The sequence below is a fragment of the Chenopodium quinoa genome, unplaced genomic scaffold (genome assembly GCF_001683475.1).
Source record: "Chenopodium quinoa cultivar QQ74 unplaced genomic scaffold, ASM168347v1, whole genome shotgun sequence".
Lineage (NCBI taxonomy): Eukaryota > Viridiplantae > Streptophyta > Magnoliopsida > Caryophyllales > Amaranthaceae > Chenopodium > Chenopodium quinoa.
In genome coordinates this window covers 2,279,397-2,303,545 of record NW_018743099.1, presented here as the reverse complement: position 1 = coordinate 2,303,545, position 24,149 = coordinate 2,279,397, and the positions used below count along the sequence as shown (strand labels likewise).

At 32.3% G+C, this 24,149-nt stretch overlaps 4 protein-coding genes across 5 annotated transcripts; 1 reads left to right on the top strand and 3 right to left on the bottom strand.

Moving 5' to 3' along the window:
- Positions 1-1,110: 1,110 nt before the first annotated feature.
- On the bottom strand, positions 1,111-4,577 carry LOC110731877 (uncharacterized protein At4g13200, chloroplastic-like). Its single transcript, XM_021911788.1, has 3 exons — positions 4,219-4,577; positions 1,885-2,039; positions 1,111-1,576 (listed from the first exon to the last, which is right to left on the bottom strand). The coding sequence occupies exons 1-3, from the start codon at positions 4,436-4,438 to the stop codon at positions 1,313-1,315; spliced, it is 639 nt and encodes a 212-aa protein (XP_021767480.1). The 5' UTR covers positions 4,439-4,577; the 3' UTR covers positions 1,111-1,312.
- Positions 4,578-7,381: 2,804 nt separating this feature from the next.
- On the top strand, positions 7,382-12,356 carry LOC110731876 (vesicle-associated membrane protein 722-like). Its single transcript, XM_021911787.1, has 5 exons — positions 7,382-8,298; positions 10,971-11,112; positions 11,192-11,312; positions 11,490-11,552; positions 11,942-12,356. The coding sequence occupies exons 1-5, from the start codon at positions 8,109-8,111 to the stop codon at positions 12,092-12,094; spliced, it is 669 nt and encodes a 222-aa protein (XP_021767479.1). The 5' UTR covers positions 7,382-8,108; the 3' UTR covers positions 12,095-12,356.
- Positions 12,357-12,504: 148 nt separating this feature from the next.
- Positions 12,505-17,523, bottom strand: LOC110731875 (pantoate--beta-alanine ligase-like). 2 transcript variants are annotated; one of them, XM_021911785.1, is made up of 5 exons: positions 17,197-17,523; positions 14,537-15,276; positions 13,248-13,361; positions 13,031-13,162; positions 12,505-12,911 (listed from the first exon to the last, which is right to left on the bottom strand). In XM_021911785.1, the coding sequence occupies exons 2-5, from the start codon at positions 15,107-15,109 to the stop codon at positions 12,795-12,797; spliced, it is 936 nt and encodes a 311-aa protein (XP_021767477.1). In that variant the 5' UTR covers positions 15,110-15,276; positions 17,197-17,523; the 3' UTR covers positions 12,505-12,794. The 2 variants fall into 2 exon arrangements, with proteins under 2 accessions (XP_021767477.1, XP_021767478.1); XM_021911786.1 differs by lacking the exon at positions 17,197-17,523 and adding an exon at positions 15,510-15,766.
- Positions 17,524-18,657: 1,134 nt separating this feature from the next.
- Positions 18,658-22,539, bottom strand: LOC110731874 (protein SULFUR DEFICIENCY-INDUCED 1-like). The gene is made up of 4 exons (XM_021911784.1): positions 21,973-22,539; positions 20,294-20,506; positions 19,795-19,950; positions 18,658-19,267 (listed from the first exon to the last, which is right to left on the bottom strand). Exons 1-4 carry the CDS (start codon positions 22,072-22,074, stop codon positions 18,860-18,862), a joined length of 879 nt encoding a protein of 292 aa, XP_021767476.1. The 5' UTR covers positions 22,075-22,539; the 3' UTR covers positions 18,658-18,859.
- Between the last annotated feature and the right edge of the window lie 1,610 nt (positions 22,540-24,149).

Sequence of the window (24,149 nt, the reverse complement as noted above, 5' to 3'; positions counted from 1 at the left end):
TATTATGTCAAGTGGCGAATAATCCATCAAACTATTTCAAGTGGTTCAAATAAGTTAAATTAATATTTAATCAAACATAAATACTTTTATTATTTACTTAAATAAAATATTTAGATTTATTTTTATTGAGGCCTTAAAATTTTACGCTCAAATCATAACAATACAAAATTAATTTATAACTCACAATTATCAAACTCAAAATTATCAACTACAAATCCAAAATTTCATTCCAAAATAATACATATTTCAAAATTATATTATTTTGTACATATATTGTACATGTATTTTTTTTTTTGATGCAATATTGTACATGTTTTGTAATATGTTGATTGCATCTATCATATTGGCCCATATAAGCTTGTGTAAATTAAATTTGTAGATCGAATTATTTTTTACGCAAGCCAGATTATAATATAATAATACTGTAAAAATAAGTTTAAAAGATGAATAATTAAATTAATTAACCTGAAAAAATAAAGCTAACTTGTACAAATATATTATAATATATTGGCCCATATAATAATAATAATAATAATAATAATAATAATAATAATAATAATAATAATAATAATAATAATAATAATAATAATAATAATAATAATAATAATAATGTAATATTTAAAAAATTAAAAAAGGTATTGAAAAAATACCTTTAATATCCTAAAAAGTAGGGTATGAAGAACTTCTAACATCTTTGAAACCTCCTTCCCAGAATCAAACGCTCTTATAAAATATTCCTCCAAATTCTTCGATGCTTCCGACAATTCCCTCCCATTCCCCTGTTTTCTCAGTCAGCTAATGTTAGTGCAATTTCTTTTAAAAATTAATGAAGATACTATTTTTTTTTTTTTTTGAATAATAATAAAGCTACTATTGGACAAATAAATTAGGTCTTTTTACAAATTTATTTTACGAATACTATTTTTTATTTTATTTTTTTGACAGGTATATTAAAATGCAATAATTAAAAAGAATTAATTCGAAAAAAAACATGCAGTCTCATGAAAAACGTCTTGATCAAGAATATGTGATTCACGTTATCAAACTAGCTAGCAATAATTAAGTGTCTGTATCTGTATATTAAGCGGCTAAATCTCTTCTCAAATGGACTGATGAACAAACAAGCGGCTCATGGCCTTATTAAATAATTATGCAAAACCATATATGGAGTACGAAGTAACAAGTAACATTAACATATACTTTGTATTATCACAAGTTCTTATGAATCTATTTAAAAAGGTGAATTCAAACCTTCTGTTGAACATTCCAAGAAAACTAGTGCATCTTTCTAACATATTTCACTAGGCAAGAATCAATCATCTATTGTTATGCTATATACAGAATCCGAAACATTGCTATTTTCATCTCCATTTGACGTAGAGCCATATGGATTAACCACACGTATTGGCATAGCTGGATTCATGGGGTCAATTCGTGAAATTGTAGCACTCGAACTAGCAACATTTCTTTCTGCTGAATTCTTTGTGTTAGAGTTTGGAAGGAGTCGTCCTTGCTCTTCCAGGGCTTCACGAGCTGCTTTTTCCTTAGCTCTTTTGGCTCTTTCGAGCACATCGTCCTACAATGGAAACTAAAAGTGTCACAGGATTGAGCTCTTTTATGTGTACCGAAAAGATTTGGTTAAATTGATTCTTTGCACCACCCCACCCCCCCCCAAAAAAAAAAAAAAAAAAAAAACCAATGCCCTAGAGGTTTCATTTTTTTTTTTCTTTCACAGGAGGGGATTCAAAGGGGTTCTGTAGGCAATCTTTCTAACATGAGCATAACTTGAATTCAATACAAAGCTCCACAGATGCGAGCATAACTTGCATACACAGACATGGAAGAAACTGGCTGTTCAGTCCATAACTTTTATGTAGTCCTCACCTGAAATTCCTGAACTTGCTTTTGTTGCTCAGCTTGCAACCTGCCGACGGTGCTCAGAATCTCACCAACGGTAGATTCAATTCTTTCAGTTAGTGCTTCACCAAGAGCTTTTCCCAGGAAAAATGCATCAAGGACAGTTTTGCTGTCACTTTCACCTGCACAATTTATTACCTCAGGGATCAAATAGATTGATAAGGCAGGCAACAGTAAAATACGACTAACAAATATGAAGTATAAGCATGATGCCACGTCTAAAATACATTTACTAGTAACATCTTTCATATCTGATTTAAACTGCTAAACTCACAATACCTTAGAGTGATTCCGTGGCCTTGAGATGAATACAACTCACTTGCATGTTAATCGGAACAAGTCAATAGAGAATCTAGGAGTAACCCAAAATCCAAGCGAATTAAACCCACCCTCACAAAGCTACAAAGCATGGAACTTGAATACAATAACATGTTTAGTACTTCGTAATTTACAATAGTGAAACAGGTAAACTGGACAGCTAACAGCACATGTGTAAGTTTAAGCGGCTTCCCCTAGCATAGTACGAAGTATATCGTAGCCTAGGATGATACAATTTGAAAAAAAAAAAATGTTTCAATTGCAAATCAAATTTTTGCAAATTGGTCCTGTATCATTTCTGTTCAAGACCCTTAACTCCATCAACTGACAGCTTACAGCAAATCAAGCAACAACAATATACTCCATAAAATATATCTATGAACAACGAATTATCTAATTATCATCACCTAACAGCTTTTCCACACCTCCCCAGAACAAGTTTCCACAAGCACAAAGGAAGCAATCCCGTAAACTCCACTTATTCATATAGGTCTTCATCCATCCTTGAAATTTAGCGAAAAAGTACCTATTTTACTCATGCCCTCTTCTACAATGACTTAACTATACGTATATATTTATTGTTGCCTTACCATGGCTGTACAATTATGGGAACCTAGCTTCGTATGTACCATTAGAGTTCATAAATGAGAGCTAGTACAAGCTTCACAAATCATACAAGCAACCATTGCCAGCAACATACAAAGTCAATTAAAAAAACATCTTTCTATGCAAGAGTGAAACTCTTTACTCCTCAAAAACTCATAAACCCCGAGCTTCGACCTTGATATATTCTCCCAAAAATGTCTTGTGTAATTGACATGCTAACTAAATCAGATCCCGACGGATGATTGGAGCATTGAACCTTTCAATAAATTTCATAGTTCTTTCTTACATAGAATGCCAACACCAGGTCCAATTTAGTGCGTAGTTGCGTACATTAAAGATGCAAACAACTTACACTACTGCATTACTCAAAAAAGGTAGTCAAATCAAAGTACTTGTATTTTTTTAGCTACTTTAAAAAGTCCTGTTACTCGTAGATTTCAGCAATTCATACTTAACTAGTGTTTAGCCCCCCGGATCATACGTTATTATATATTATTGTATTATAGTTTTCATGTATTATACTTACATAGATAAATTTGACAATCCTTTTGTCCTTAGGAGGTATGAGGTAATAGTTACATTGAATACTTTTTTGAGGGAAAGTTACATTGAATACTTATTGAGCTTATCCTTTAAGTATCTTAATTTCTTTTTTTAAATTAAACCTTGTGCTTTTCACTTATGTAGTTTTTTTTTGGTACAAATTGATAATGTGGTCGGTGATTGGCTTAGACGGTTAAAGGTTAATATATAGTATAGATTTTTTTTTTTTTCTTTAAAGGCAGCAATTCATACTTAATTCAAACAACAATAAAGTTGCAAATAAATTCACCGAAACTAGCCATGAAAACTCTAATCCAATTCCTAAATTTCAACAGGGGGGAAACAAAATATTAAAATACAATTTTCAATATTCAACCCCAATCCATCAATTCCAGCAGGAAAAAAAATATATATAAAGCACAATAAATTTCATTGAATAATTCAACCCCAATTCATCAATTTCAGCAGGAATTAAAGGGGGAAATCAAAGCACAATTAATTTCAATGAATAATTCAACCCCAATTCATCAATTTCAGCAGAAATAAAATAAAAACAAATCAAAGCACGAATCAAGTTGATGAATAGCTCGACCCAACAATTTCAGCAGAAAAAAAAAAAAAAAAAAAAAGCACAATTAGATATTTAGATTCAAAAAATAACTCAAACCCAACTTGTCAAATTCAGCAGAGAAATCAAAGCACAATTCTTTATAAAGGATAACTAAAACCCAATTCGTTAATTTTTAGTACAAAATTAACAAATTAAAGCACAACCCATCTGAGTAAAAACATCATGAACACAAAATAAAGTACAAAAAAGAGTGAAAAACTAACCAGAACCAGGGGAATTGCTGCAGAAAATGGGTTTAGGAGATTGAGAGCGAGAGGAGAGAGAAAGGTGAGGACAATTAGGAAGATGAATGTGTCGGTAATTATGAATCAAAAGAGAAGAAAAATGGGAATTTGAGCATAACTTACGATTTTGAACAAGGGAATAGAATGATGAACAACGAGATTGCGAGGAAACTGAAGATTTAACCCCGCAGTTCATCATTTTTAGAGTCCCACTCTCAAATTGGAGGGAGTTTCTGGGTCTTTAGCTCAATTTCTACAAAAAAAAATTATGGTTCATTGGTTGCATATCAACAAAATCTTGTAGTACGTGTATTCAAATTAATCACTCGGTCTTGGATTAATTGCAAAACTTTAAAATGTCTAACAGGTACAAGTGTCAATGCAGTAATATTGTAAGGATATTGCTAACAAGTACCTCGGGGTGTAATTAATGCATGAAAAAATCACACGTTGATCGGTGTAATTAATGTTTATTTTATTGTAATATTTCCACTTTTATTTATCTTATCTAACGCCCTAGGAGAACTCGTTAGCTTTTGTCATATTGCAATTATAGGTTAATAGTCTTAATATGGACTAAGATTTATAAAAGGTTAATAAAATGTACAGAGTACGGAGTATAATATTTTGAATGATGAAAGACTTCTTCGTTTTTTACCATAGAGTACTTGCAACACTACTCTAAATGGAAATGTCACTATATTAGTATACTTGTAACTAGACCTGATCAAAGTGCGGGCCGGGTTGGGTTTGGGCCTGATCGTTGCCAAAAAAGCAGCCCACTTCTTGGCTCAGGCCAAGCTTCAGGCCAGAAAAATCGCATGCCCAAACCCGCCCAAAATGGTCAAGGCATGCAAGTTTTCTCAGGTCGGGCCAAAAAAATCAACTAAAAATGCATAAAAGCGCATGCCCAAGCCCGTTCAAAAAATAAAATATTTCGGGCTAGGTCGGGCCCAGTCCGATTTTGAGCCGAAAAAATCTGTCCAAAACGGGCCCAATTTCAGGGCGGATTGACTTTGATATGTTCCACTTGTAACACACTTATTTTAATTTAATCTCATGACCCAGTTAATTATATTCTAACAAACCCTCAACCTTATTTTAAGTATGTTATATTATGTAAGACCCACTTTTTTTAATACGGTGAAAAAGTGTGTGTTTCAATGATTAAAAGCAAAGGAAGTATACATTAAGCCTAATCTAAAAACATTTTACATGATAAATTTCATAACATTTGTTTTAGATATAGTGATTTAAAAATGTTGTAAAATTAGGATTGTGTTCCATTGATTTAATTTTACATTTCTGAACTAATATGGAGTATTACCTTTTCGGATCATATTAAAATTTACTTTAAGTGTAACTTGATATGTAATTCTAAAGTTGTAAGCCCTTATCAATACTTATTAGAACTCAATTTTCTATAATTAATCTGAACTTATTATTTTTTTTCCTAAAATGAGTAAAAATAAGGATGTGATAGGGGAATTAATTAATATTTCGTATGAAACAGTAACGTATCGTTGAAAGATTACGTCACTTTTACTTTTTCATGTTTGTCAATACAGAGTATAAAACTTTGAATATTAACATTTTCTAATTATATACTACGGAGTACAAAGTATTGGTAAAAAAAAAATATTATATAAAGTTAATATCCCAAAAATCTATATTAAGATTTAAGACATCACATTTAACATTTTATATTTTGGTTCAATTGCAATAGTTTCAAAATTCAAAATACTAAAAACTTATAGAAACACAACTAGTAATTCGTTTTTTACAATTTCAAAACTTTTCATGCCTTTTGTGGTGAAATATTTTTAAAAGTTAATTGCTTTTTTTAAAATATGTAACAACATTTTACATGACAAAATATATATATATATATATATATATATATATATATATATATATATATTTTAAACAACATATATATGATTTTAATACTTACATTAGTAAGTATATCAATAGTGTAAAAATCAAATTCTCTCATGTTATTGCACTTTACTAGTCTTTAGATAAGATGTTATTATGCTCCGTTGAACCTTATTTATTCTTATCTTATCTTATCTTAGTTATCTTATGAGAATTTTTTTAAATCCTTATCTGAACTTATATGACTTGATTGGTTGGGTTTGGGCAAATGCCCCCAGTTTTGTTTTTGTATAACCCGCAAATTCTTCTATGGACTCTGATCCATCTAGAAATAGGTGCACCACGACTATACTTTTGTACATTTAGTAAAAAGATATGAACAATTGCAAATTTTGAACATTTAGTAAAAAAATCCGAACATCGCAAATTCTGAACGTTTAGTAAAAATATCTGAACGATCGCAATGTACCACGCCTATACTTTTGAACATTTAGTAAAAAGATCTGAACAATTGCAAATTTTGAACATTTAGTAAAAAAATTCAAACATCGCAAATTTAGAACATTTAGTAGAAATATCTGAACAATCGCAATGTACCACGCCTATACTTTTGAACATTTAGTAAAAAAAAATCTGAACATATTCATAATAATATGAATAATAGCAGTTACAAAATATGAACATAAGAGTACTAAATATGAATATAAGAGTACTAAATACGGATATAAGAGTACTAATTTTCTTACTTACGCCTTGTCTTCATCTACTATACAATACTTGTTTTTTGTTTTGATTTTCTACAAACAAAAAAAAAAAGGAAAAAAAATGATTAAATTTTTTTAATTTAACCACACAAATTACAGAAATTAACCCAAACAAGTAAATTCTAACAAATCTAAACAATGTTCATATAATTCCACCAATTTTGTGAGACATTTAGTTCATACAGGATATTTAATTCTCGAATTTTTCCACATTTTAGTAAAAATAAACAAATTACTACTCTTAACTCAAATTACTACTCTTAAATTTAATTGTATTTCAATTTCGTAAAAAAATTAAGAATTTTGCATAAATTTATGTACATTATACGAAATTTAAACGAATTTATGTATTGTTTACACAAATTACCTGTTTTCGGAGAATCTTGTTGAGCATGAACTTCCATGGTTGATTTTAGTGTATTTAGTAAGAGAAAAAAAATAGAGAGAGAAATGATGAAAGAGACTATGCGTGCGTAAATGGAGAAATAAGGTGATAAGTTGCAATTGAGGTGAAATGTTGCAGTTTTTGAGTAAATCATATACGTGGGTTAGTAACTGATGTAAATCATGTGGGCTGTTGTTAAAATTTCGAGCGTATTAGGCCTGGTCCAGCTATTCTAGCTAAATCAGGGTCCATAATAGACTAATTGTGTATAACCTCTCTTTTTATTTAATTTTTTTTATTTTATTATTATAATTTTCACTCAAACCAAATGGCACAATAACCTCACTATTTTTTGCCATACTTTATGACCCAAACTTTAGCACAGCTCAACCCAATTTTTAATTTTTAAATTTTATTTTTAACCCGGCCCATAACCAGCTCTAACCTCGTTAAATTATGCGTTTATATACTTAACCCTTAAGGCTACTTATACCATTTATAAACTCCATTTTCAATTTTCAATTTTCAATTTGGGCAATGATCCCAAATGTTGACACATCAAAAAAAAAAACATTCCAAAAATACAAAAAAAATAAAAACCGGTAAAGCCTCTTTCTCTCTCCTCCCCACCTCTTCTTTCTCTCTCTAAACAAACCAAAATCAAAACCAAAAACACAAACAACAACATTCCCATTCATTCATAAATATCCTTTTTACTCAACCTCACGCTTTCTTCTTCCTTAAATTCCCTGCAATTAAAAAAACTAATAAAAATTCTCTCTCAAATGCAAAATTTCGTGTAATTTTTGGCGGTGAATTTCGTAATAAAATTTAAAAAAAAAATGGGGCAACAATCTTTGATCTATAGTTTTGTTGCGCGAGGCACGGTAATTTTGGCTGAATTTACCGAATTTACTGGGAATTTTACATCGGTTGCAACTCAATGCCTTCAGAAATTACCCTCTTCAAGCAGCAAATTTACCTACAATTGTGATGGTCATACTTTCAATTATCTCGTCGACAATGGATTCAGTATATTTCATCATCCTTTTTCTCAACCATTTTTTGTTTTCTGTCATTTTTTTTATCGTACCCTTTTGTGCCGACGATGATCAAATCAGACGTTGATAACATTGATTGACACGTGATTTTATTATGGGTTCGGGATTATTATTTTTAGGAAATGTATGTAATTGTTTTAGTTTGATTGACACGTGATTTTGTTATGGCTTATGGGTTCCTATTTGATTAATACGTGTGTCGTGGTGTCATGGTGATATCGTCTTATGAAATGTGTTTTAATTGTTTTAGTTTGATCGATACGTGATTTTGTTTTGTTATGGGTTCTGTATTTGATTAATACGTGGTGATGTCGTCTTAGGAAATGTATTTAATTGTTTTAGTTTGATTGACACGTGATTTTGTTATGGGTTACATACTTACGTGTTTGATTAATACGTGGTGATTTAGGTAATGAATTGTTTTAGTTTGCTTATAAGGGAATCGGACGAGATGATAACACTAGTTGACAACTGATTTTGTTATGAGTTTAGAAACTGATTTATACGTGGTGGTTACTTAGCTTATAGAGTTATAGGGCTACGTATAACGAAACCTGTTTTTATGTTGTTCATGTGGTATAGTTTTTGTTTGTTTGCTTACGATGAATGACGAATGTATCTGTCATTCTGTTGTTTAATGATGTAGATTTGATTTCTTCGTTGTAATTTTTTTAAAAAAATTCAAGTAGTTAGCTTGTTGTTTATGGTGTGTGTATTATTTTATTATGGTGTCAGTTATGAAAATAGTTACTATTGCTTACAAAATAGTTGTTTCATGATTGTGACCTTATGGCATCAATGAGACAATTTGAATAATGATAGTCAATTTAATTTATATGTCTTCTGTAATTGGATGATGGGTATTGTCAGATTGATTGCATTATTTATTTTGTGTGGTGATGGTGATATTTTATTTTGGTGGCTTACGAAAATTTGGATTTTTTTTTTTAATGGCCTTAAGTTTGTGTGAAACCAAGGAGAAGTATAATAATAGAGATATATAGCATAGGGTACTATTTTGTTTTTGACAGTTTGCTGGGTTTCTTGTTGCTTTAGTTGGAATTTTAATTCTGATATTTTGTAATGAAAATTGTATTGAGGACATTGACATGTGGCCGGATTGTATATATAATTTATTTTAACAATTGAAATTCTTGACATAAATTGAGAGCAGAGGCCATTTGTTTTAGGACAATAGGTTGACTTTGAGTTTCTGGTCTTAGCTGATTTGTTTATCGAGTTTGTGGTCTTAGCTATTACCCCGTATATATTGAGTTTTGATCACCAGTTTTCAAAATAAATATACAAAGAGTTATATGGAATTTTTTTGTTAACGTTTCATTTAAAGTTGTTCTTAAAAGAGTAGGAGAAAATTTTTAAACTCTATGTCCCTAAAAAAATACATTTCATTAAAGGGATGAAGGTGCTGTTACTATCTGCGCACTATTTGTGGTGCCCTGAATTAAGAGATAGGCTATGTTTGCTTCACCTGATATAAGTTAATTTTGTGTGTAATCTGTGAATTTGTTGTGTTTCTCCATGACTTGCAAAGTATAGGGATGAAGGTGTTGTTACAGAGATTCTTTTCCTTATCTCTCAACTTTATTTGTGTACTATTTTTGGTGCCCTGAAATAAGAGATAGACTATGTTCTCTTCAGCTGAGATTCCATAATATAAAGTGAGACAGCCAACAGCTAGGGTGTGTCAATTGGTATGGACTCTTGAATATTAGTAGATGGTAGGATCAGTGAGGAGCAGTTGTTTGTGGATATGAAATGTATCAAATGTCTTACTATTAAGAAAGATTCATGGATTCCCCTCACAAGAAAGGGGGAAAGTTATTGAAATAAAATCAGGTGGGTAGGTTCTAATTCTATTGAATACAGGAATTACACGCATATTTTGATTTGTGTCTTATATTTCGTGTCAACTGAATTGATATTGATCAACGCTATAAATAAGTAACATAAGTGAAGTTGGCTTAAGGTAAATCTGTAGGGGTACATTTCAGAACATGCTAATCCAAGTCTTGTGGCTTGCCATAGTGATGCTTGTTGGAGTTGGGAGTGGCTATCAAAATATATGGTTCAGTGCGTTCCAATTTATGGTGGTATAATAGCACTTAAATATCTATTTTTTATAGATTAATTATAGGTTTTTTCCCCTGAATATTCACTACCCTTTTGCTATTCCAAGTCTTGTAGCTAGCCACGGATGTTGATGCCGGTTGGAATTGGCAATGGCTTTTAAAATACGGTGGTGCAGTGCATTCCCAATTATGGTGGTAGAATAGCACTTAAATGTTCATGTTTTGCTTACCCCCTAAATCTTCTCTATGTTCTGGTGCCGTTGATCTTGAGTATTAGATTGGCAATCTGCCCTGTGATTTCTGTTATCCTGATTCCTGAAGTTTTGAAGTTTACATGGGGCCTAATTTTTTTTTTTTTTTTTTTTTTTTTTTTTTTTTTTTTTTGTGGGTAGGGGGGCTACTGTCCTTCAGACTGACATCTGATTCTTGTACAGATAATTTGCTTGATACGATAATTAGTTAGCTCATCTCTGCTTGACCTTTTGTTGGTTGCTTTCTGGTATGGCTACTGGTTAGTCTTTTGTTGACTTGCTATGTGCTTTATGTGGTGCAGCTTACTGTGTTGTTGCAGTTGAGTCTGCGGGTAGGCAGATTCCGATTGCTTTTCTCGAGAAAGTCAAGGATGAATTTTCGAAGAAATATGGTGGGGGTAAAGCTGCAACGGTTGCTGCCAAAGGCCTAAACAAAGAATTCGGGTAATTATTTTGGTTTTCTTGTTTTGAGAAATGTCCCTTAAGTTTTAGATGTGTTCTTTATTTTATGCCTTGTTTTTAGGCCTAAGTTGAAGGAGCAGATGCAGTACTGTGTGGATCACCCAGAAGAGATTAACAAGCTTGCGAAAGTGAAAGCCCAGGTGTCAGAAGTTAAAGGAGTAATGATGGAAAATATTGAGAAGGTATAGAGCATGTCATGGACCTCATGGTATTCTTTGATTACTGGTTACCATTGATGGTTGGTTTTGCTCGTCCCTTTGTGCTTTAGGGATGAAGCAATTAGTCATTTACGAGGTATTTGTATATGTTAAGAGGTATATATATCAAGGATATGATTGTTTAGGACATTCTGGTTTCAGGTTCTTGACAGAGGTGAAAAAATTGAGCTCTTGGTGGACAAAACAGAGAACCTTCGTTCTCAGGTCAGTATATTACATTATTACAGTACTTACATCGTTACATGATTATATCCTGACAGGTGATCTCATTTTGACATTGAATTCATTTAAATTAATACCTTGCCATTCAATTCTTTACATTGAAATCATTCATTTTCCATAACAGAAGATTGAACTTATTGATTCACAGGCAAATAGTGTATACTTGAATATAGTTTTATGGCTACTAATCTTTCCTTGATTTACTTACCTCTTTCAACAATTTTAGCTCAGTGTGTACGTATAAATGAAAACTCTTGTTTCCTCGTTTTCTTCATGTAAATTGTCAATTTTTATTTGCATAGGTGTTCACATAATTATGGATGTTACAATACCAATGATATGTATTTAAGGAGTTGCTATTTTGGGTGCAGGCACAAGATTTCAGGACTCAGGGTACAAAAATAAGGAGAAAGATGTGGTGGGAGAACATGAAGATAAAGCTGATAGTTTTAGCTATTGTTGTGGCATTGATTCTCATCGTGATCTTGTCCATTTGCGGTGGCTTCAAGTGCACCCATAAGTAAACCAGATCTATAGGCTTATATTCAAATCAGAGTTATCGTCATCTATATTGTATGATGGATTTTCAGACAGTTTTGTACAGTTGTGTACCGAAATCCTTTTGACAATAGTAGGATAATATCCAAACTTGGTCCTAGAGATGCTTTCTGCCTATGTTGGCTGATCTTAATTTGAAACTTAGATTGCTTTGTATTATCGTTGATATTTTGCATTAGAACATGATATACATAGAAATATAGACTGCGATCTATATTGACCTGTTTCCTTGCAGTATACAGTGCACAATCCCAAAACATGAAGTTATGAATTGATTATCTGAATATACTTTGAAGATATATTTAACTCTGTAATAATTGCATTACTTGATAGGAATTTACCACCAAATGTAATTGATAAGGCGATGAAAAGAAACTAAACAGAATGGTCCAAAATTTATGGCTACCCTGAAAATGAATTATCAGTAAGAGTTTAAGTACAAAAGCTCTTCATACATGTTACAAGATGAAATGGATCATGATACGATCCAAAGAAAAATCTTTGATTTCGCAAGCAGAACTTAAAAAATTTGCTCTTTAGGTGGTGATCTCCATTGTGGCAATCAACCTGGTCTTCCTAAAACAGGCAGCAACACAAATCACAACAAGGGAATGTTACAAGATGAAAAGAAAAATCTGGCAATTTCGCAAGCAGAACTTTTGTTCTTTAGGTGGTAATCTCCATATTGTCAATCAACCTGGTCTTCCCAAAACAGGCAGCAACACAAATCACAACAGGGGCCTTTATCTCTTCAACTACTTCTAAGGTCTCTTGATCCACTATCTGCTTCCAATAGAACCGAACAAATTGCATAATAGGAAATCAGATTTTCATTGTATAAAAGGCTTAAAAGCTATAAATACAGGTAAGCGTTAAATAAGTAATGCAGAAAACTGGTTTACCTCAGCATAGTCTACATTTCCACCGGCTTCCTCTATCGCAAAAATTATCGAATCCTGAAGGCTTTTGCAACTAATTTGCCCGTTTTCTGCAGCATGTTTGGCTTTTGACAGAGACCTATTAATAGACAATGCCTGAGCATGCAAGAATGGTAGGCATCACTAACAGAGATCAGTCAAAGAAGGAACATGTACATGAAGTAAATAACTGATAAACTACCTTTTGCCTTTCCTCGGGGGAAAGGTACACATTACGGGAACTCATTGCTAAACCATCATCTTCACGTGTAATCTCTGATCCAATTATTTGGACAGCAAAATCTAGATCTCGTACCTGTATCAATAAGTTGGTGATCAAGGGAGCTAATTTAGGAACCATCAGCAAACAATCATGTTACATATTCCACAAAAGACTTTTGACATAAAATCATGCTATTGGAAGATTTGGATCAATCATCATTTTTCTGAAACAGTATTCAAGGATGATTTGCTGCTCCTGAATTTTCAGACCTATCAAATCAAAAGGCCATTGGTCCATTATCAGATAATTAAAAAATATAAATCAAAGAAAAGAACAAGAGATTTTACACTGATAACATTTACTCTATAAAGACTAGAAAGTATGCAAGCAGCTCTGTATTGAGAAAGCAATTCATATTAGGATCCTGTTTGGCAACTGACAAGAGAAACAGCCTAAAAATCCAATAGATTTTGAATAAAGATCACCGCCAACTTGTCACTAACTTCTAAGAGACCAAATTAGTCTTCCTGAGATATTAGGGTAACAGATCGTCTGTGAAATAGGTCATCAGATTTACAGCTTCACCATTTGTAAATCATCCTAATGAAAATGATGATTATCACAGCAGCTTGGCATTTGGTTTTATGAGGGCTAGATAAGATATCCCTGATAACACACATAAGTACTAAATCAGATAGTTCACTCTATAACCATTAATATTTACTAAATAATGTCTCTAAGAAGTCTCCCACATAATATAAAGTGAGTCATTTGAGAGCAGTCACCCAAGTTTCTGTAGATGTCTATTTTTAAACAATAAACACTGCTGGATTCTTGGATTATGCCATCTTTATTATTTTTCATCCTAATAAATCAATATGAAGTGGTAACTTATAATCTATTAAGCACTCAAACCAAATAGAATATAAATTGTTTAAGGCATCAATACTAGAAGACAATCATCCATTCCCAAGCTAAGCTTAACACATTCAATCTCACCTGGTTAACTCAACTAAACTTTCATCACAGGAGCACAATTCTCAGGAAACAAATAATCAATCACTAGCATGACCATTCATCATCATCATCTACGACAGGCCATTATTAGGGAATAGGGAAAATCAACTCAGTAAAATATGCAATCATCAAGATTCCACCAGCTACACCACAAGTCGCCTGAAGTCAAAATATACACAGCCTCACCTGAGTAGAAAACGATTCACAGACAAAAACACATTGTAAAGCTAAACAAAATGAAATTGGCTCACCATTCTACAAATAAGTCGCCACTGTTGATAATCCTTCTTCCCAAAGATAGCAACATCTGGCTCCACAATATTGAATAATTTACTAACAACTGTAGCCACCCCTTTAAAAAAAACAGGTCTACTCTTCCCACACAAGCCCTTCTCCAATTTCTCGACCCTAATCCAAGTTTCATGCCCGGCTCCCCTTTCCTCCAAGCAAGACACCACCCCTACATTCTCACACTTTTCCGTACCTTTGCTATCCCTCACTCTACCATAATCATACAAGTCATAAGGATTGAAAACAACATCAACTCTCCCGGGAACAGACATTAGCTTCTGTATATCACCATGAAAGTCAGATGGGTAGGTGGAAAGATCCTCAGAGGTAGAGAATTGTCCTGGGTTTACATAGATGGAGACTACAATGAGGTCAGCATGTTGATGGGCTTCACTGACTAGAGAGAGATGTCCTTTGTGAAGGTAACCCATTGTAGGTACTAGCCCTATGGTTTTGCCTTGGGCTCTCATTGCTCTTGACCAGTTTCTCATTTTGTCTTTGCTTGTGATTATCTCTGGTTCACGAGCAGCCATTGTTAAGGAATAGTTGCAATCAAGGGAGGCCAGGGGTCTGAATTTTGAGGTCTTTGGCACAGTTTAATTAAAGGTTTTCAACGCTGCTGTAGAAAAGTAATATTCTTGAGTCTAGTGTCACTGTAGTATCAGATACTAATAGAATCAGGAAACTAATGTTCTTCTTCCTGTGAATTTAAAGAATAAAGGAAAAGGATAAGTAGAATATTTGTAAGTAAAAGAAGAAGAAAAAAAAACAAGCAATGCAATCTCTCACAAATTGTGAATTACATTCTCACATGGTCACATCCATTGCGTGATAAATACATAACTAATAAGACACCTATATTATCAGCAAAGATAATACAAACTTCGTTTTTGCAAAAGTAAATTTCAGAAGAAAGATGGGAGGTCAACCGACCTCTTTTCCAGGGTTACCCCACTTCTTCCACCTTTACTCCCCAATATTTCCCAGCTTATCACATCAAGACATGAATCTCATTTACCTCGAAAGAACAGACTGGCTACTGAGAGGGGCCAAAGACCAGAACCTAGCTAACAGTGAAGAGACGCCTCAAACTTCAAACTACATCTTACTGAAAAATTGACTAAATTGAGTAAGTTATAGACAATAGACAGATTATGTTGCAGCTATGGCAAGACAAAGGGGTGAAGGAGTGAAGCCTAATAGAAAGCAAAGCTAGTATTTCTCAAAATGCCAAACATAGAGGCAGAGTAAATTTTGCAATTTTAAGTAAAATGCTCATAGTCATTCTCAAAATTCAATCAAAACGAGAAAAGAGGAATCTCGGACAGCATTGAAGCCTGGGATGGAACATAAATAGACACAATATATAGAGTATCGATTTTTAACATGATGAGGTCACACTCTCACAGTTAACACTCCAGAGCACTAAGTTTTGACAAACCAGAGCACTAAGTTAAACAAGGGAGCAAACTAATTCAACTACATCTCAATACTAACCTCGAAAATAAGGAAGCTTACATGGATACTGATCATCTAAAGAGGATATCCGAAAGGCCTAAAACCAACACATTTGTAAATTTATTTCAAGTCATGTCATCATGCAACAATATTAATTATAGTTCAGTTGATACCATAGCAATCTGTTGAGCTGAGCAACTCCGTGAAAAAGTTGACAACCAAAATATTGTTCATATATCATATAAACATTGCCATTTGCACTCATATTACTCATATCATTATAACGTTTTCTTATCAAATAAATGTAATGCCAAGGCTTGATAATAACTCACAGTATAAGCAAAGTCATTGATGCAGCAAATAAAATTTTTGCACTTACCAAAATCACATAAATAATAAATAGACTAAACATAGCTAATTGAAGATAGCTAGAAAGCAACACAAAAGCTAATTAAATCATAAACATGATCACACAGATCCAACCACAAAATTAACAACGATCATCCCAGCTATTACTCGCCTTCTCATTTTTTATCCCAACTATCATCTCAACTATAACTCACCTTCTCAAATTGTCTAAGTTTTACCTTTTAAGGTTAACGTGTTGGACAAGTAATAAGGGCGAAGACACGTGTTAGCTTCAAATTGGTTTCGGACCCACCCGGTCGTTGACCCCACACTTGACACTCCTAACCAGGCAACCAGCTTAGCCAAGAGGGCCCAAGACCCAACACAACCATGCAAATTACTCCGTATCATTTGTCAATCAAATCCAACAATCCAACACTAACCAAATTACAAGCTCCATATAAATCCAAACACTAAACTAAAGAGTGTTTATTTTTGGTATTCATATCAATATCAAATGAAATCAAATAAAGTACTTCATCATCAACACAAATTCTATTAGCCCCAATTTTAGTCCACCGAAATCTTCAAATCGACAAACCCCCACTAAATTACAAGCCAAGACAAGAACAACAAAACCACCATTTCCGAAGAACTGAAATTGGGTAAGAACCAGATTATAAGAAGCAAATTTCAGCTAATTAGTTGATCAAATAAAGAAATTTAAGCCCAATAAGTTATAATTAAGTAAATGACTGAAATTCTAAGAATCAGAATTCAAGGAGAATCGATAATTCTAGTATGATGAACTCACCAAAGTTTGGAAATTTTGGTCAAAATCAAACTCCAAATCCGTTGGTTGTTTGAAAATCAGGCTCAATTTGAGATTCAAGCCAGTAAAAAGTTGGAATTTGTACCAGTTACAGAATGATTTCAATCAAAATCGGCAAAATTGGAAAGACAGGGAAAGGAGAAGCAGAGAGGAGTAAAATTACGGAGTTTTAAGGGTAAACTTGCATGTTATGACTTTTGAGAAAGACGGGTTGTAAATCTTGTAAATTTGCAATACCTCCATCTCAAATTAACGATTTGACCTAAAACGTGTAAATAATTTGAAATATATTTGTGATAAATCTTACGAGTTACAATTATTTTTTTAAAAAAATCATGTTATATGCACCACTCACCTATCCTCATATAAAAGTTAAATTTTAAAAATTTCTCTATAAAGATACCTAATTTTTGTATTTGATTACAATTAAACATTAGTTGGGATTAAATTAAGAATGACAATGGATGAGACTATTTTTTAGAATTTTTCCATGCTTATTTTTTTAACCAAAAATTAATTATTAGCCAATTAGAAACTTTCGATATTCTAAACCATAATTCACCTAAAAAGGGTTTGGTAAAAATAATGATGTACGTGATCATAAATTTACATTTAAGCCAATTAACTAGTCAATCAATGAGTGACCTCAGTGATTTATTAGTTTCCAACTATATGATGGAAGATTCAGTATTGCATTGCATCGAGCTTCATTTTTTATGTAAGCTTTACCTCTTTGGTGAACAACTCTCAAGGTACACCCAATTATATGCGAGATACAATTTCTATGTTTTTATAATATCTTTTTTTTTTTTTAAGGAATGCTTTGGAATCTCTTTAACATACAAGGAATGGTATCACATGAAAAACTTGTAAAAACCATTGAAAAAAGTTCAATTAAAGTGATTAGATAATCAAATGCATATTTAGGATTCTTTGTTTGTAACTTTAATTGTTGAATTTAAGCACTCAACCCAAACCTCACTCTTAATTCACCTATTTGATTTGCCAAGTTTATTTTTGGCTTACAAAATAATTATTCCAACCATTTTCCGGTTGGTTTAGGACATATTCTCTTCAACTTATTTCAAGTACTTATTACTTATTCCTTAATAAATTCAGATAAGATCAGGCCAGATCAGAAACATTCAGATGAGACCAGATTAGAACTTTTAATTATTATTTACTTATTACTAAATATCATTAATTACGTATTACAAAAAATTATGAAAATTACATATTTGAAAAGTTGATAATGAGACGAATATAACAAGATCCATTTTGATAATGTTTTTCTTTATAAATTAGTATTAAAATGCGGAAAATTTAGTCAAATTATTAAATTAGATCAGACCAGATCAGATAATAAAAATTCAATTCAGATCAGATAAGATCTTATTGTTTCAGGTGAAGAGAACAAGTCCTTAATTTTTGTCAATATAACTATGTCCAGAAGGAAAAATGTCTTTTATTCTTTTATTAGCTCACTTCGTGCTCCTCAAACATCATTGCTATTGACATAGTACAAACAACCTTAAGTATTTCAAACATACATTTCTATTTAACCCTATTAACACCATACTTTGCATTTTCTATATAAACATCTCTAAACACAAAATTCAAAAAAGGAGATAACAAATGTATGTATCTAGCAAGCTAATTGATCTTTGAAGTTGGAAATTTCTTCAAATATAGGAAGTCTTCTAGGTTTTATTGGGCTCCATTTTGATTCAAATTCCTCAAGCCCATGGACAAACTCATCCTCCAAATGAAGGCTCACAATGCTAGACAACAAAGAAGGCGGTTGCCGTGACTCCAAATCCAACAACAGTTCCTCGGCCCGGTTCCTTGATCGGATATCCTCCGAGCCCGGAACCTTGGCCTGCAATACTTCCTCAAGCACAAAACGGGCCTCATCATATCGGGCTTGCTTTATAAGACAAAAGCCCAAGTTGCAGGCCTTATTTGCATCAGGGTCAATCATTTGGGCCTTTCTATAGACCACTTCTGCTGCCATATAGTTAGTCTTCTGCATGTAGGCCCAGCCCAAGTTCCCCTGTGGTACCAAAGGAGTGTTGAGGAAATTTGTTAAATGTGATTTTATTTTGCTATAAAAGTACACAAAATTTTTTGCTATGAAATTGTAGCGTAATAGTGGTGTTGACTGTTGAAGTGTGGAGTGCTCTCTCTATGTCAAATTAAGTTTCCTAATAAAAAAACAAGTAATACTAATTTGAGTCTCAAAAGAAATGTTTAGGGCAAATGAACGGAGTATAAAAAAAATTAATGGTAAGAGTTTGTTCTTATTATATACTTTAGACTATCAAAACAATACGCTCAAATGGTCGATCTTGTTGTACATTCTAATGCTTGTAATGATAGAAATTATGTTGTGACAATCGGATTACATACAAACATATGAATTAATTGCACATTTACACTAACAAATTAATTTTCAAATGACAGATTTTCAATGTACTAATAATTAGTTACTTTGTTGGAACGATTCAAATAGTGGTGATAAATAGACAAAATACTACAAATAATTCATTAGACTTTTAAACAAGAGGATAAAATTCATACCAGTATTCTAGAGGTTTCTTGTTTGATTGAAACTTGAAATTTCTTGCCATGAGATCTTGCTGTCTTTGTTGGTTTTCCGTTGAATGCTTCACCTTGGTATATCATCCTCAGTTTCTGTCTTAGGAGCTCAATTTGCTCATCTACTTTCCCACATTTCTGCTCAAACACAACAACAACCAACTAGAAGGTCTTAGCACACAATGTTGAAACAAAAAAAAATTCAAACAAAGAAAAAGTCATCAAAACCTAGCCTTTCATTTTCGATGCAACTTTGTATGTTAGTCATCATTTTTTTTTTGTAAGTGTTTGAATTGATTTGCGCTTATTTAGAAATGTCATTAATTAAGCAAATTCTTCGAACAAACAAAGAGTCTCAACACAAGAATCAATAACATTACTACTAATTACATACCTGCAAAAACCATACACACAACTATACAAGCATAAAATTGATTGATTAGAAAAATGTATGTTACAAGAAGTGAAGAGTTACGGGTACCTTATACAAATCGATGAGAACGTTGTCGAGGGATTCTTGAGCATTCCTAGAGCAAAGGCCTCTGAAAGACTTAATAGCTTCAATGGCCTCTTCAGTTCTATCAAGTTGCTTCATAACCACAGCCATATCTTTGAGTGCACTATCCACTCTATCCCCTGCATTTATAGCCTTCCAAAATAGTACTATTGCTGCTTCTGGGTCCTTTTGCACCAGCTGATCATACCCAAATAAGATAAATAAATACACCAACTTAATTATATACTTCCTCTGTTCCACAAATATTGCAACAAGGATGAAATTACGCATTCCAAAGCACATTTTATATGTTAAATATCCATAATTATATAAGAGTAAAAATTATAAAAAGTTGATATTGTGAAAGTATTTTACGAGACGAATCTAACAAGACCCCATATGACTATATTTTACTTTACGTATAAATCATAATATGTGGTCAAACAAGCAAGATGAATAGTGTAAAAGTCTAGTTGTTGTAATATTACTAGAACGGAAATATATATATATATATATTGCTGAAATTTGAGTAAAATACTTTGTATATTTCTCATGCAACATGTAGAATTACATACTTAATGACAAAGCTACATTAATGAGGAATTTCTCTTGTGATAAGGGTTTCCTAATATCTCATTTTCTTTATTTTTATTAGAATAAAAATAAATATACTTAATCACAAAGCTACATGTGTATAGTTTAAAAATTAGAGAATATTTAATAGTATATTGGGATAAATTTTTTTTTTTTTTTTTGTAATCTTGAAGATTTAATTAATTTTCAAAATCAAAATTCATTTGAGATTGGGATTGATAGATAAGATGAGTAGATCAAATAAATCAACAATGACCTATTATTTCTCAATTGTCTAACCCCCATAAACAAATAAAAACAATCCTAGAGCTTTCTTTGTTATATTTTTAAATTATCGATTAAGAGAGGCTTAAAATGGTATGATTAAGTTTATTTTCAAGTTCGCCATCTTTATGGCTCGATAAGGAGTTATATAAGGGCCTATAATGTAGACGGAATTATTCTTTGAAAAACTATACAAGCACCAAAATTTTACCAACTAGACATCTACATTTGACTATTTAAAGTTGGTCACTTGAAACAACCAAACATCTAATACAATTAATCATAAAATTTAACAATATTTAATAATTTGATAGATCTAAATGTTCAACCACTAATAAGTGCGCAAAATAATTACTACTAGTATAAATCACAAGCTAGATGAACTCATGAACTAAGCCAGGACTTAAATAAAATAATTTTTTTAAAAAAATAAAATAAAAAAAAAAACTTTGATGATACAATGCATATTAATTAGGTTTCACCATTAATCATAAAATTAAATTATGTGTAACGGATCATCAAATTCAGGTTTCAAAACAGGTATATCCAAAATGTTTACAATTATGTAACAACTAATTAATAACAACAAATAAGAAGAAAAAAGAAGTTACTAAACGAAAAAGTGAATGTCAACTACAGAGTAACTTAGTTACCTCGAACGAGTAATACATAATACTCCACATGAGATTAAATTTCGTCTACATTATTATCCCTCTACACGGACTACGCGCATCAAAGAAAAATAGACGGGAATAAAGTATATTTACATTTACATTTAACAAAAAAAAAAAAAAAAAAGAAGTTACCTGAGCATGTTTGGCACGAACATAAGGGCCATCACCAGAAGGAACTTTGTAAAGAGCATGAAGCGAGTCTTTCTCTCCTGAACTGCTACTCTTTTTCTCCATTTTTATTAATAGATAATAATACTCCTAAAATAAGATTAATTATAATTTTTAATTTTTTTTAATATTCTTTGACTGTTTTCTTTGTGCTAAATTTGTGTAATGGAATGTTTGGGGAAAACAGGAGAAAGAGGATGGTGGGAAAAATGAGATATGGGGTGATATAGAGGAGAGAGAAAATGGTGAGAAAGAAAAAGAAGTGGACACTTTTATAAATGCGAAAGGTTGAAATGAATTTAGACGGAAATTGCAACTATATTCATGATTTTATTTGTTGGATTGTGATTGTAGTAGGCTAGTAGGAGTTTATGAATGATACAGTTTGGTATTTTCTATAAGCTTTGATTATTATAATCAACAAGGTGAGTCAACTCCCTCTCTTCTAAAACGGGTTTGCTGCGTCGTCGTGCGGATTTTTTTTTTTTAATTCTCGAACTAGAATGTATCTATTACAGGTGACAAAATCAAACCGATTCGAAAAAAATTATCCGTTTCGAACTGTAATCGATCCAATTTGACCCGAGAAATTCAGGTTCCAAATCCGATCTGTAACTGACCCGAACTTAATCCGAATCCGAATTTAACCCGATCTGAACTTGACCCGACACCAATTTGACTCGATTTGAACTCAACGCGAACCGAATATGACCCAACTTGAACTCAAACCGAACCGATTTGACCCGACTTGAACTCAACCCGATCCGAAAATGACCCGACAAATAACCGATTTAATCCGATCTGTATTTAACCCGAACTGATATTAACCCGACCCGATTTTAAACCGATCCGATTTTAACCTGATCCGATGTTAACCCGACCATAGTTTTAAACCTAACCTTTTATTGACCTTTTTTTTTCAAGTTCTTATACTACTATATATTTACAAATATACTAATTATGATAACTTAGAAAGTCTAAAACTCTAACAAATATCTTATACAAATTGAATTAGTAATAAAGCAAACTAATAGTATTCATAGCATCATGAGATAAACAATTGAAGAGTAGTACCTTAAAAAGAGGACATTCTTTGTTTGTATATCACCATATGTGACTATCATCTATCAATCTATCAGTCTATCACTAGTTCATTACTATTTGTCTCACTTATGTACGTAGGTATAATAAGTTATCGATAATTATTCAATTTGAATCTGGCTCCAAGATAAATATTACATAAGAATTGATTGATTGAGAAAACTAATTCTTCGCATTTCGTAATAATTAACCACGCAATATGAGAAATGACATATGAATGACTTGATATCGACCCAATAATAAGGTAAAAATTCAATAATTACTCTAGTTTAAAAATGACCTTATTTGGATATTGAATTTGGTCAACTCGATCAAAATCTAGACAAACACGGAAATGATTTGAATCGGAATTGGCCAAATAGTGAATCAACCTTATCTTAATCAAACCGAACTTGACCGAACCGAAATCATCCGAACCGAAATCAACCCGACCCAAATTCATCCGACTCGAAATTAACACGATCAAATATGTTTTGAACCCGATTTGAATTTATCCGAACTGAACATGATCCGATTTGGAGTTGACCCGACCCATATCCGACCTGGACTTGATAGACCATGACCCGAAATTGACCCGAACCGATTTAAGGTCGAAATTGCTCTGTCCTTATCTGATGTGGGACTGAATCTTATGGAGTTATTTTTTGGATCTAAATAGATTCGACCTAAATTCAAATCACTTCCTATTATTATTTGATTATCAACCCGTTATTATGGTTTAGATGACACACATTTCATCGATTTAGTTTTATTTTTATAGTTTGCTTACAATAGAACTTAGAGAAGTGTAGATAAATTGTTGATTACAATTCAAATTTACATATACTTTATACCAAATATTACAGTTTAAATATGCAATTTTACGATACTCACAGTAACTTAGAGAAGATGGTAGTTATTGATTTTCAAAGGTTACACACCACACTATGCTTAGAAATTAGATAGAAACAGTTGACAGTTGGCATTATGCCATTATTTTAGACACACTTGATGTTTAGGTAAGGAGGAGTATTGAATTGGACAAATCAAACTTGTTTACT

Coding starts and splice junctions, on each gene's coding strand:
- LOC110731877 (XM_021911788.1), bottom strand. CDS start 4,438: ATGATGAACTGCGGGGTTAAATCTTCAGTTTCCTCGCAATCTCGTTGT. Junction 2,040..4,218: donor CAGCAATTCCCCTGGTTCTG/GTTAGTTTTTCA, acceptor TAAATTGTGCAG/GTGAAAGTGACAGCAAAACT. Junction 1,577..1,884: donor AGCAAGTTCAGGAATTTCAG/GTGAGGACTACA, acceptor TTTCCATTGTAG/GACGATGTGCTCGAAAGAGC.
- LOC110731876 (XM_021911787.1), top strand. CDS start 8,109: ATGGGGCAACAATCTTTGATCTATAGTTTTGTTGCGCGAGGCACGGTA. Junction 11,313..11,489: donor TGATGGAAAATATTGAGAAG/GTATAGAGCATG, acceptor TTCTGGTTTCAG/GTTCTTGACAGAGGTGAAAA. Junction 11,553..11,941: donor CAGAGAACCTTCGTTCTCAG/GTCAGTATATTA, acceptor TTTTGGGTGCAG/GCACAAGATTTCAGGACTCA.
- LOC110731875 (XM_021911785.1), bottom strand. CDS start 15,109: ATGGCTGCTCGTGAACCAGAGATAATCACAAGCAAAGACAAAATGAGA. Junction 13,362..14,536: donor GGCGACTTATTTGTAGAATG/GTGAGCCAATTT, acceptor TTATTGATACAG/GTACGAGATCTAGATTTTGC. Junction 12,912..13,030: donor GAAATGTAGACTATGCTGAG/GTAAACCAGTTT, acceptor TATTGGAAGCAG/ATAGTGGATCAAGAGACCTT.
- LOC110731874 (XM_021911784.1), bottom strand. CDS start 22,074: ATGGAGAAAAAGAGTAGCAGTTCAGGAGAGAAAGACTCGCTTCATGCT. Junction 20,507..21,972: donor TTCGTGCCAAACATGCTCAG/GTAACTTCTTTT, acceptor GGGTATGATCAG/CTGGTGCAAAAGGACCCAGA. Junction 19,268..19,794: donor AAGAAACCTCTAGAATACTG/GTATGAATTTTA, acceptor TTGGTACCACAG/GGGAACTTGGGCTGGGCCTA.